The sequence below is a fragment of the Rattus norvegicus genome, chromosome 19 (assembly GCF_021556685.1).
Source record: "Rattus norvegicus strain SHRSP/BbbUtx chromosome 19, alternate assembly SHRSP_T2T, whole genome shotgun sequence".
NCBI lineage: Eukaryota > Metazoa > Chordata > Mammalia > Rodentia > Muridae > Rattus > Rattus norvegicus.
In genome coordinates this window covers 18,248,533-18,260,812 of record NC_141552.1, presented here as the reverse complement: position 1 = coordinate 18,260,812, position 12,280 = coordinate 18,248,533, and the positions used below count along the sequence as shown (strand labels likewise).

Here is a 12,280-nt window from a genome sequence, read left to right as displayed (position 1 = left end):
AGAAAGGCCAGGACACAGTGGTGATTTCCCACTCCTCAGTTATGCTGAATTTTCCACTACTGTACTTGTATACACAAGTCCAGTGTGGTCAGTTATTATAGATATTTGTCATTTCTTACAGAGGGCAACTATGATTGCCTACACCCAATTCTATAAAAAACAAAACTCAGGAAACCTGGCCCTTGGCAGCAATGAATCAAGAAATATCTAGGATGGTGGGGCATGAATTCTGCCAAGCAATGAACTCAGATAGGTGGGGTTGTGAGGAAGATGTATGGTTGAATAGCCCAATAGATTCACGTTTTATCATCTTGATTTAATCTAAGGACAAAGAAGTGCAGTATCTCTGATGGCTTTCTTCTAACCCCTTGAAAGGTTCACTGGGGTTTGACCTCAGTTCTTCATTCTTCTTGCTGGGGCAGCAACACTCAGGGAAGCTTGAGATTGCCATAGGCACAGTATTAGGCTAGAAATGCTGAGTAGGTGATAATTAGTTGTTCAGATGGTGATTCCCATTTCATTTGTTCTTAACGTGGACCTAAGGAAAGACAGATCGAGGTCCTTAGAATACAAAGATCATTTCCAGTTCTTTTCTACCTTTCCTGAATGAAAGACTGGTTGGCAGAGAATGGTAAAAATTCAAGAATTGGTAGATGATGCTTTGAATGGAGGGTGGGTTTCAGTGCTGGTTTTAGACAGGGTCTCAATTACCCCATCTTGTTCTCTACGTTGCTCGTCAGGTTCACTTTGAGCTCAAATAAAGCTGCTTCCACTTTCCAACAGGTAGTCTTACAAAGGGGCCTCCAAGGACTGTGAGGACAGCATTAGCCAATGAGAGCTGAGGTGTGTAACCCACAACTATAGCTTTATCTGAAAGACCCTCAGACAGACGAGACTCTCGCTCCAGTCCTGAGGACAATCACCACCCCATGAACACACAGGACTCAGTCTTGATGTAAAAACAAGAGGTTTACTTTGGGATACCAATGCACTGGGGCTCGACACGGTCCACACGCAGGAGGGATGTGAGGAGCCTCGAACAACAGAAATGTACAGCTTAAACAGTCATTTACGATCACACAGTTTCATTAGCTCAGCTATTTCGGTGCCAAGGATAACTAGGCAGATGTTTCTCATACTGGAATTCCTGGGATAAGGCCTTAACCACATCAATGTAGCTATTTCTGTAGGAAGGACGTCTGACTTGATATATGTTTTCTTATCCTGGGGTTCCCAGGACAAGGATCAAGGATATCTGTCTTGGCAGGTGTTTCTCTTCTGGAGTTCCCAGGACAAGGTTATAGCGATGTCAGCCTATAGCACAGCTGCATTCAGTACCAAGGACATCTTACTTCTATAGTGGTCAGTCAGCTTCCCAGAGATGTTTCCTGTCTTGTAATTGCCCTGCAGTAAATATGTTCTATACCCTCTGTTCTTATGGTCGGGCAGCTTCCTAGAGAGTGGGTGGGAATGTGCTTTCTGTACTTTCTGGTCTATTGTCTAATGTCACGGGGCTAAGTGAGGGCCAGCTTAAAGGATTCTCATTCTTAAGAAATGGCTGTACTGATATCAAACGGGGATCTTTCATATCCACTTTCTTCCAAGTCTACCAGCCATCTCAGATTGTTGCTGTAATATGCCTGACAATCAAGGACACAGAAAAATAACTTGATACACAGCAAGGACATGGCAATCATATCCTGTGTCGTTATGTATGCTCTGGATGAGGTTTGTTAAAATGACAATATTGCACAAAGCTTTATATAAGACCCATCAAATTAAGGGTCACTATGCACTGTCATAGCTAAAATGGCCTGGTCAGAAGCGACCACTGGATCACTCTTCTGTAACTTCACATGAGAGGCTTGTGCTTTTTGTGTTTTTTTATTTTTCTGTTTTTTCTTATTTATTTATTTATTTATTTATTTATTGCTTTATATGTTTTCCGGAAGATAGTTCAAGTCATGGATCTGCCCCCAAAATCTGAGCTTTGCTACTAACACTGTAAACAGTATTAGTGTATGCATTCAATAAAATAACTGGTTTTTTTTTTTAGTACGATAGATGCTTTTGTGTTTTGTGGGGTGATTCATGAAACAGGAGTGAAGATGCTTGTTTCTTACTCTGTCCACTGAGTTATGTCTCTAGGCTTGTCCTACTCCTTTGGCTGCATCCCCCCCCACACATCTGCTGACTATTTTATTTTTCAGATGAAATCACACGTTATAGCTTAGAGAGGCCTGTAAGCAATCCTACTTTGGTAACTTAAGTGCAAAGAGGAGAGCCCCACACTCAGCCTGAGGGTGCATTCACTGGTGGATCCAATATTTCAGTTTCCTCTCCTAACAGATCACCACATTGTTGCCAGGACCATAATGAATGCAATTCTTTCTCCTAAAGAATCTGGTGGCAACTGTCAAATGTTAAGCACAAGGCTTCAGGTTGTACCTATAACACACAGCCACATTACAACCTACCCTACAGGCTATTTCTGGGTTTGATTTCATGCACCTGCACATGATGAGACAGGAGACCTCTTTGACTACTTATAGGAACTGGTGTGATTTCTCAGTAATCATTAATGGGTAATATTGCTGACTGAGGAGAATTTGAGGTAGGATGAAACATTTCTGTGCAGGGATTGGGGAGGAAGCACTCATTTAGATACATAGCAATGACTTAGGTTTTTCCAATCAAGCCTAGAGCCAAATTTGGCTTTGGAATCATGTGGTGCTCAGTGGCTATGCCACAGGGAAGTCCCCTGAAAAGGGCACATCAGCTTTTGCTCAGTACAGGGAGAACATTAGCAAGAAGGCAAAGTCTGTTATCCATGACATCAGCCGTCCCTTCGTGGACATTCTATTGTCTCCTAGAGACTTCTTGGAATCCCTGTGATGTCACCAGTATTGTTGTGACAACCAATTCCCTACTTTTTCTCTTAGTGTCCAAAGGATATATCCACAGACATGTTTGCCCGTCTTTGTAGGCACTTTGGGAGAGTTGATGTTGATAGAGAAGAGTCTAGAGTGAAGCAAACGAAACCTAAAGGTAATGATGGACACAGGACATGGGGAATGTGGAGTAAGTTCTGGGCAGTGTATGTTGAGCTTCCTGTCAGGGGTGTGTGTGGGGGTCTTCTGCTGGCCTTCTTAGTAATGGGCCACAACCACTGGAACATCTCCACAGATATTGAATTCCATGATTATCACAATTCCTGAAAGTCAAGGTTTTCACATCATTAGTTTCTCCATAACCACATGGAGGATATGGCAATGCCTATGCTATTATTGGGTGAACTTCTAGTCTTTACTTTTACAGTGCATTTGGTATGTTAAATTGATATAATAACACCATCAGGAGGCATGGAGGGTATAACTTTTCTGAATTAAACAGGGCATCAATGTACTTCACTTTCATTGCTTCTTTAAATTCAGTGAATATCTGACAGTCGTAAGAGGGAGAGAACTGTGCTCCTGGCATGACCTTATATTCTTAGAACTCCTCTGAATACCTCCGGGTGATGGGGCCAATCTTACCTTCATATAATAGAGGTTCTGTGTGGCAGATATTTTTCTACAGTAGCCAAACTATATGGAGCAGGTAGAGAAAGAGCCTGTAACCTATTGGCACTTCTGGGGCATTTGTCATTTCAGTAGGGGGAATTAATAAGTCTGTTGACCATGTCCTCCCCCTACATGACTTTTTAATGCAAAGTTATTGGACTAGAGTAACAGTGTAGGATATCTGAGTATCCCTGATCAATCAAGTCATTGTGGATGCTGAATTGATGATCTGACTTCTGAAACCAGAGGGGTGAGGGTCCTGAAACCAGGTTGTAGCCTGCTTACCTGATAATAATCCTGGAGAAGGCATCTCTCTGGTACTTGTAAGCCTGTGTGGACAGGCATGGGGAACACCTGGCTGCTTACATCTCTTGGTCTCTATATAGTAGTGGGGGAACTGTGATCCACTTAGGATGCCTCTTACACATAGACCAAACTCCTTGCAGTGACACTGGCTTCCAAGCATGTTCTCCTGTTTGGACCTCACTGTGGTCTGTGTATGCTCTATGCATTCGCCCCATGCGGGTTCACTTGTGTTCTTCTACCTACAGCGGCCTGCAGACAGACGTCATCCCCTGAAAATGTCCTAAACAAGGTGCAGGCCAACGAGGAAGAGGAGAGGCTGAATAGAGAACTGGAGCTAACTACCAAGGAGAGAAATGAGCTGACAGATCGCCTCCTTTATGTGACAGGGGGATCCATGAGTAAGAGGTATGCATTGCTCCAAACAAAGACCTTGTTCTAAACCTCATCTCCCATAGAGAGGAGATTCAGAACCTGACCCTTACTGAGGAGTGAGATTGAAAATGGACTCTCTGATTCCGCCTGTTGAAAATCTGAACTTGTGATCTGAGTGAAGAATTCAGGGATAAAGTCACTGGAGCATGAGTTCCCAGTGTACAATTTGATAGCCCTTGACAGGTGGTAGCTTTGCAAGGTTCTAGGTGCTGTGAGTTTGTGGAGAGTGTTTGTACTTGCTAGGAAGGTGACTGAACGCTATCATCTCATGGCAGCACCCTTAGGTAACAGGTCCCACATTGTTCATCTCCATGCTTAACTAGAAGGCCTGAGGCTCAGGCCTGTTCCTTCTTGTCTGTGTGCCTTAAACACTGAGACAGTAATGGTGCATACATTTCTAATGATTCTCATTGTGCTCTTTCCATATTTGTCTCTCTTTCTCATTCTCTGAGTCTGTTTAATTTTCTTTTCTTGTGGGTGTGTCCCAGTTTGTGTGTCTGTGTGTGCACAGGTCTGCATGCCTATGTACAACTTTTATATGTTTCTATGTCCCTGCACACTTGGAATTTAGGGGTCTGTTTTTTGACCTCAGGATTTACCTGTATAATAGTTTCATGGAGGTGTAAGTGCGTTATTTTGGAAGCCCCACTTTCAACAGCACAGTTCCTTGCCTGTGTGGTCACATTTGTCTATACATTTGTATGCCTTGGGCAGATTATAAGTTTGTGGCAATATCTGGTCTCATCTCCAGAATTATGTGTACTGTCTGCCTCTAGAATATTAGTTATTCGGCTTGTAGCATTCCACTTGTCAAAACAGGAAAAATGAAATCAGAGGTTTCTGGATGTATGTGTGTGTGTGTGTGGTTGGGTAAGCTCTGTGGCCTAGGCTCTTGACCGCATAACAGGTTTGAATGCAGATCCAGCCCTCCTGATTGAAAAAAGTGAGCCAGGGAACCCTTTATCTGGGTGCTTAGCTTCTGTTGTCCTGGGCACACAATTCCAAGTTTCTGAAGCTGAAGAAGATCCAAATATGTAGAATTCAGAAAGTGTCCTTCCAGGGCTGGGGTAGTACAGGACACAGCCTGAGTTCATATAATCCTAAACCTCGATGTTCATTGGGTTCTATCTTCCTGGGGCCAGCCCCTACTTCAGGCCAAATCCATTTTATGAAAACTTGAAGATAAAGGAGAAAGAGGTCATGTCATTACTGCACAACTTAGACACAAAGAATATTGAACATCGTGAGAAATTTCAGGAGCTCAAGAAGGAGATTAACTTCTATCGGTAAGTACTGGTCAGAAGGGCCCATCACTTGTGGAATGGCCATGTCTGCCTCTCTTTGTTCTGGACCGGGGGGTCTGCAGCTCTGGGCCCATCTCTTCTGCTGTTTAAATATCACTGTGCCGTGGGTCTTTTGGACTCAGTTTCAGTTCCATAAGAGACTGTCAGTTATCACCACAGTGTCTATGCATCTTTAGAAGGCTCTGGATAGAACTACACAGATTCAGGCATCAGAGTGTTATTAGGCCAACCTGGGCCTCTGGGGTCATACCAGGTTTAACAAAGCTCAATGTGTGGACCACATGGTTAGCATGACCTCCCTTGGTTCTACTGTCCTCTTGTGGTTGTTTACTGCCTACTAATTGATGCTGTCCCGATGCATTGGGCTCTCATGGGTAGTTGTAGATCCCTTGTTCTTTTGGACAGACATGGACTCTTATTCGTGCTTGGGTCACAGAAACAATTTATTCTTCCCTGGATTGGCCGTTTGCTGTTTGTGCAGCAGCCTTACATGTATGGAGATGTATTCTATGAAGTCTTTATGGGAATCTGGGTCCTGGTGGAGTTTGTGGGATTTGGCAGTTGGAATGGGAGGAAGAGGCTTCAGGATCTTACTATGCAGAGTGTGTTTCCAGCAACCTGCACAGCCGGCTCCTGATGGACCAGGCATGTATGAAGAAGAAGTTGGTCACATTGAAGCAGGAGAGCAAGGAGGTACAGCGATATTTGTTTGAGTTGAACCCGAATGATGAAGACGAACAGGAGAAGACCAGCAACCTCCAGACCCAGCAAAATGTGGTAGGAACAAGCAGCTGAGTCAGATTAACAATGTCTGATACCATTTGCCTATTGGATACATCTTTGCTTCCCCTATCACCTTTCTAATCTCCCCACACCCAGTCAGTCACCCACCTCATGTGATAGAGTTATTCATTGCTCTGTCTATGCACAAGTATTCTGGGATGTTAACCACTCTTCAGAAACTGAATTGTTGGCAATTATACTTCTCTGCCCTTTTTGTAACTGCAGTCCAGAAATGGTGACAGAGGAATAACATATCACATGACTGCATCTCCCTATCACAGATTGGATGCTATGAAGAGTTTTGAACGAGTTCTTGGTCGTGTGACAAAGGTCATACAGGGGTCATGTGATGGTTGGAAGCACCTTGTAGGGATAAGAACCAAGTGCAAATGGCAAATGAGTCCTGGTCATTGGCTTTGATCTGGGTATCATGTGGCCATCTCCTTTCTTCCTGCACCCCAATTAGGTCTCTCCCCATTTCCCCATTCTTGGTTTGCACTGGTAGAGTCTGAGGAGCAGCTTGTTCTCCCACAGTGCTGTGAGGGTTGCTGGTGATGTTCCTCAGCCTGCAGAGATATCAGCAATGATTTCAGTGAAAAGATCAGTGCTGTCTGTCCAATGCAGCTGAGGGGACAGAAGGCAGCAACTTGACAGCTGGTATGCATGTCCCCACCAAATCAGTGTCTTAATAGCTGCCTTCTCCTCCCAGGTCTCAGGAACTGCAGGAGACATGGCATAGCATGGATCCCAGGAAGACAGCCCCCTGAGGAATGAGTTTCTCTCTCAAGAGTTCCCTGTGACGACAATCCTCACAGTCAAAGACTTTTTGGGGGAATATTCTTCTTCTCAGATAATTTCCTCAATGTATAGAGACCCTAAATTTATTTATCCGTATGCCAGCCTATCTCCTTGAGGTCTTTCTCCTTTCTCATACCGACAACACCATTTGAGAGACAACTGAGGGGACTACCTTGACATCTCACGTCCTAGAGGAGAAACAGCACTACAACTGTGTTTCTAAATGTTCATTAAGAAAATGCTGTTAAGAAATGTTTTTGGTTATGATTTTCATTGAAGTTTTCTTTTTGTTATTTCATAGTTATATATTCTTGTTACTGTTTTTCATTTTTATACCATTTTAGTTGTTCATTTTATGCCTGTTTTTTGTTAAATGTATTCCTTATGAATAAAAATTGATTTGTAACTCTTGACTCTTAAGACCATCTTATTCAAGGGTCCTTTCCCCTCCTGTAGACTTAGAACTGACAGCTGGATATGGATCTTTGCATGGTCCAGGGAGCATGGGTAAATAGGGAATTCAAAGCCACCAAGGGGTACACAGGGTGATAGTGTCTTTTGTGTGGATAATGTGACTTTTTTTATGGACACACACTTTATGATGTAATCACTGACATACTGTATCCATGCTGTCATGTGTTCTGCTCATCCTAGTCTATATCAGTCTACAACACACATTCCTTATTGACTGTGTGCACCAGATATTGAGTAACACACACTCATGCCTGTAGAGCTGCAGAAAAATGACAACTTTCACAAAGGAATATAGAATAATCCTAATGGAGAACCATGTGCCTCAGTTTTTCTTACAATACAGCATTAGTATTAAACCACAAAGATAATGACCATCAATGTCATTTTGGGAAATAGGTTTTTATAGGTGCTGTTTCACTTGATCATTCATATGCTGTGTTTTTTATTGTTGCTGATTATATTTATTTTTATCATTTAACTCAATGGATCTTTTTTTTTTTCAAATGTATCTGGGCCACTCCTGAGTGCATATCCCTCATGATCCAAAAGAGGGAATAGCATTCCCCATTGCAGATGATTGTTAGGGACCATGTGGTTCTTCTGAGAGAGCAGCAGATGCTCTAACCTGTGATTCATCACCACAGCTCCTGTAGGTAGCTTTTGTCCGTCCAGGGCATGTGCTATACTAGATGGACACGATCACCTTCAATTAAGGAGAGAGATCTCAGGAGATGTGTATGTACAGGTGGTTGAGCAGTGCCTGCTCAATGTGGCAGCCTGCTAGGCATCCACACCGGGCTCTGGTGCCTCCACTGCTCATTGTGCATTCAGGATCACCCTCCAGCATCACTCGGTTTCAATTCCAAACTGATCTTTCACTTACTATCGATGATTATATACATTAAGCACATCTCTTGAAATACAGAAGAGACTAGCATCCTTCTACAGGCCAACTTGGCATAATGAATTCTTTTGATAGAAAGCAAGATAATTATCTCAATCTATGCAGCTTAGGGAGGACCTCAAGACCATCCATAGTGAATGCAGACTGCAGCTGTGACCACATGTTTCTTTTCCAGAGCAGGTCTGTGCAAGCCCAGGACTTAGGTGGGACAGTTCAGTTTCACCTTTTACATGGAAATCTGTGATTGTATTGAGAAAGTATATGTTCCACGTGCCTCATTTCCAATTTATGGAATTAAACATACTTACTGTGAGTGGAGGTGACTCAGAGAGATAAAGTGAAGAAGAATAATCCAGTATGTCTGCAAACAGATGCTGTCCCATTAGGGCTTTTCAATGCTCAGCAGCTGGAGAAGCAAGGGAGAGGCATTGGTGACTCTCAGGCTTAGGTCCTCTAGTCATTGTAAGCTGAGCATGACACAAAAAGGGTCATAGGTATCACACTAGAATCTAGTAACTAGATTTAACCAACCTATCCCATTAATGCTATGTTTGGTGGTAGTTTTTGCCCTCTTAGGACCTGGAAGAGGCTTGGGGTTTTCTAATCCTACTCATAATTTATTATCCTACTCAACACTATGTGTTTTGTTCTGTTAATGCTAACAGCGGCATCCAATACCTAGGATATTTTCTACTGTCATGTGTGACATGAGACAAAACAGTCCCTGTCATCCCTCACCTGAATAAACTTCCTTAGAGTTCAGTGTAGTTGGAGGGTCCTTCTTTCCTCTCCAAGATCGAGAAACATTTCCAGTCTTCAGACAAGTGTGTCAGCCATTGTCCAGTGACTGTCTTGAGATTTCCACAATGTCAGCTGAGTGAGGGCAGGGCAGGGCTGGGCAGGGGACTGGGGCAGGGCAGGTCAGGGCTGGGCAGGGGATTGGGACAGAGTCCATGAGATGTCAGTAGGCAACAGGCCAGCTGGGGCTAGTGTGGGTACAGGGCTTCTAGTGTGGGTGTGAGAGGAGGAAATTAGGAATGGTCAGATTCTGATGCAGCATATAGGCGGGAAGGAGCTTAGACCATCTCAGTGCCATATAGGGACATTGTAGACACTGATGGGCAGTGTGGGGATTGTAGGGTCCCATATACTGCTCTCTGCAGGTGTCAGGAGAGCATACAGTGGCTCTGTCAGACTTATGACAATCAGGCAGGCACTGGGTGCAAGTGAGAATCATGGGAAAAGCCCTGTGTGCAGCCTGGTTTTGGGACATTCCCAGGTGCCCCATGGACTGCAAAGTAAAGGCAAAGGACACAGGGAAGCCAGCAATTCCCATGCACAGGACATAAATACCTGTAGACCTTTCTAGAATTTCCATAGACTATCTGTCACTAGTCCTCATTATAGAAGGCACCAACATTCTGCCCTCTACTTCAACTTGGTGAGACAGCTATTCTAACTCCAGTAGGAAGGCCTCAGGGAAGACAGTAAGAACTCGCAGGTGACCCCTTTTACTATTGAAACAGGGTCTTCCTATGGAGCCTAGAGTGGCTGTAGGATCCTAATGCTCTTGCCTCACAGTGACTAGAATTCCAATCCACCCTCAAGAGCAGTTGATTCATAGCCAGATCTGATTAAGGACATGTGAGGCCCCAGGGTGCTAGGATTACCAGGGTCCTAGTAAGTTTCTCCAGCCTAAATTACAACCTGAGTTGGTGCTGCTCTTTGGTACACCGCCTGATGCCCACTGACATCACACCTTGGAACTCTTTGTCTAACATAAGCTGTTCTGGGAATGAAGTACCCACACAATAAAAACTGGTCTGGATACTCCTAGGTCAAGAATCCCCTGTTGGAAATGCCTTGGACCGCAAAATTTTAAATTCTAGATCCTTCTGGCTTTTAGAAGATTTATAAATACAAAAAAAAAAACCAAAAAAAAAAACAAAGATGGGCATAGTAATTTAAGCCCGTGAGCCCAGTCATGGGAAACTGAGTCAGAGTGATGGAAGACTGTAAGTTCCAGGGCAACCTGTGTTTCAAGAAAAAAAAAAAAGCATGGTGAAAATTCCACTCAAGTGGAAACCAAAAGGGTTTCACATGGGCCCTGCCATCCACTGGTCAGCACTCTCATCACCACAGCCACAGGCAGACACTGGGGAACATTTCCCACTGTCTCTCTTTGGGATGCAATCCACCCCATGATTCTATGTGAGGAATCCCCCAAAGGTTACATCATGTGAGGGACCTAGAAAGTTCCAGGATTGGGAGAATTTAGGAGTTTATAATTAGGGATGATCTACAGCTGTGGCAAAGTCTTTTCCCAGCACATGGCAGCCCTAGGTTTGTCCCCAACAGTAAAAATAAAATCCCCCAAAATAATTCAAACAAAATGTCATGAAGCCTGCTCCCTGACCAGTCTCCTCAAAAGTGCGCAGGAACCTGGGTCCACAATTAGGACCCAGCACGGCCTCTGTGACCCGTGAGAAGGGATCTAATATGGGAATTAGTACAGTATGACTTATCCTTGTGGATACCTTTGGTGACAATAACCACCTGACCCCTGAAAACCCATCTACCTGGGGGGCTCAGCACTCATGTCAGCCAAAAAGCCCAGATCCTAGGGCCAGCATGGGCAGGTGGTGAAGAAAGTTTGTCTCTGGTGAACATCAGTTGCTGCTCCTGATCTGACTCTATCCTCAGGAGACAATGTCACCCCAGAAAGTGTGGGTGTCAGTGGCTCTTCCCAGGCCAAGGCTGGGATACTGCTTAAGTTCCACAATGCACAGCAGTGCTCACTCTAGAACTCTAAATGTTCTACAGCTGAAAGGGTTGGGTGCTCTGCTGGCCACACCCCTCCCCTGCAGTATTTAGTGCACTCAGAGTGGTGCTTCAGATGTGAGGGACTTCTTGAGGCTACTCCCATGGAGAATGGCAGATTCATCAGAACGGGGCACAGGGTGAGTTCAGAGCACAGCTGGGAGGAATTTAGGGGTGCCAAGCCATGACTAAGACCAGATCCTGGGCTGGCAGGCAGTTGAGCTGGAGAACTGGCATCCAAAGAGTGACTGCCTGAATTCCTCTTAGACCAAAAGCCCTGGATCTGAGCTACTTTGGTGCATTCTCCTGAGCAGGGTCCCAGAGGCAGCTCAGAATCGGGGCTGTGCATGGACTTTGGTGCTGGCAGCAGGTGGCTTAGCCATAAAGTGCGGAGCTTTCCCATCTGTGCCCACTCAAACTCCTCTGTTTCATTTTAGGTGTGTTTGGTATAGTTTTGAGACAGGTTATCTTGTAGCAGCCCAACTCGCTTTGAGCAACAATGTAACAGAAAAATAACCTTGAATTCAAGATCCTCCAACCCCTCTGTCCCAAGTCCTGGAATTAAGACCTCCAGCTGTGACCATTTTACTGCAGCATAGGATCCATCTGTATTAGAGTGAGCTTTGGAAATACTGGAGCTCCGACTCTTCCTTAGAATTCAGGTTTCCTTAATTCTTAGCAGGAGTTTTGTGATGATGCTGATGAGAGAGTCAGGAGTTAGACTGGGAGAGGTAACAGTCCTGGCAGCCCTGAGTGCGCAGTGAAAGTCAAGACAGAAGCCTGCTGATTAGCACCTGAGTGAAAGTGGGAGGATTCAGAGTTCAAGAACAGACTCAGTTACATACTGAAGACCATATTGCAACATTTTTGTTTCATTTTTGGCTTGTTTTCTTTGA

General features: G+C 44.3%; 2 protein-coding genes across 8 annotated transcripts in view; one reads left to right on the top strand and one right to left on the bottom strand.

Annotated features, from left to right (window-relative positions):
- Window positions 1-12,280, top strand: part of LOC147998954 (disks large homolog 5-like) — a 124,855-nt gene that overhangs the window by 36,227 nt on the left and 76,348 nt on the right. Inside the window, exons 1-5 of one of the 4 annotated variants that reach the window (XM_087595893.1) lie at window positions 2,907-3,048; window positions 4,115-4,274; window positions 5,444-5,587; window positions 6,220-6,382; window positions 7,098-7,592. In XM_087595893.1, coding sequence (XP_087452019.1) covers window positions 2,967-3,048; window positions 4,115-4,274; window positions 5,444-5,587; window positions 6,220-6,382; window positions 7,098-7,127 — 579 coding nt within the window. In that variant the 5' untranslated portion in view covers window positions 2,907-2,966 and the 3' untranslated portion in view covers window positions 7,128-7,592. Of the gene's footprint in view, window positions 1-2,906; window positions 3,049-4,114; window positions 4,275-5,443; window positions 5,588-6,219; window positions 6,383-7,097; window positions 7,598-12,280 lie in introns of those variants that run through there. The other 3 variants (XM_087595895.1, XM_087595896.1, XM_087595894.1) reach the window with 3 other exon arrangements.
- Window positions 1-12,280, bottom strand: part of LOC147998959 (disks large homolog 5-like) — a 37,389-nt gene that overhangs the window by 18,365 nt on the left and 6,744 nt on the right. The window contains exon 2 of one of the 4 annotated variants that reach the window (XM_087595689.1): window positions 8,873-8,970. The exons of the other annotated variants lie outside the window; for them this stretch is intronic. The gene's annotated coding sequence lies outside the window, so the exon portion shown is untranslated. The remainder of the gene's footprint in view (window positions 1-8,872; window positions 8,971-12,280) is intronic. 4 annotated transcript variants of the gene reach the window in all.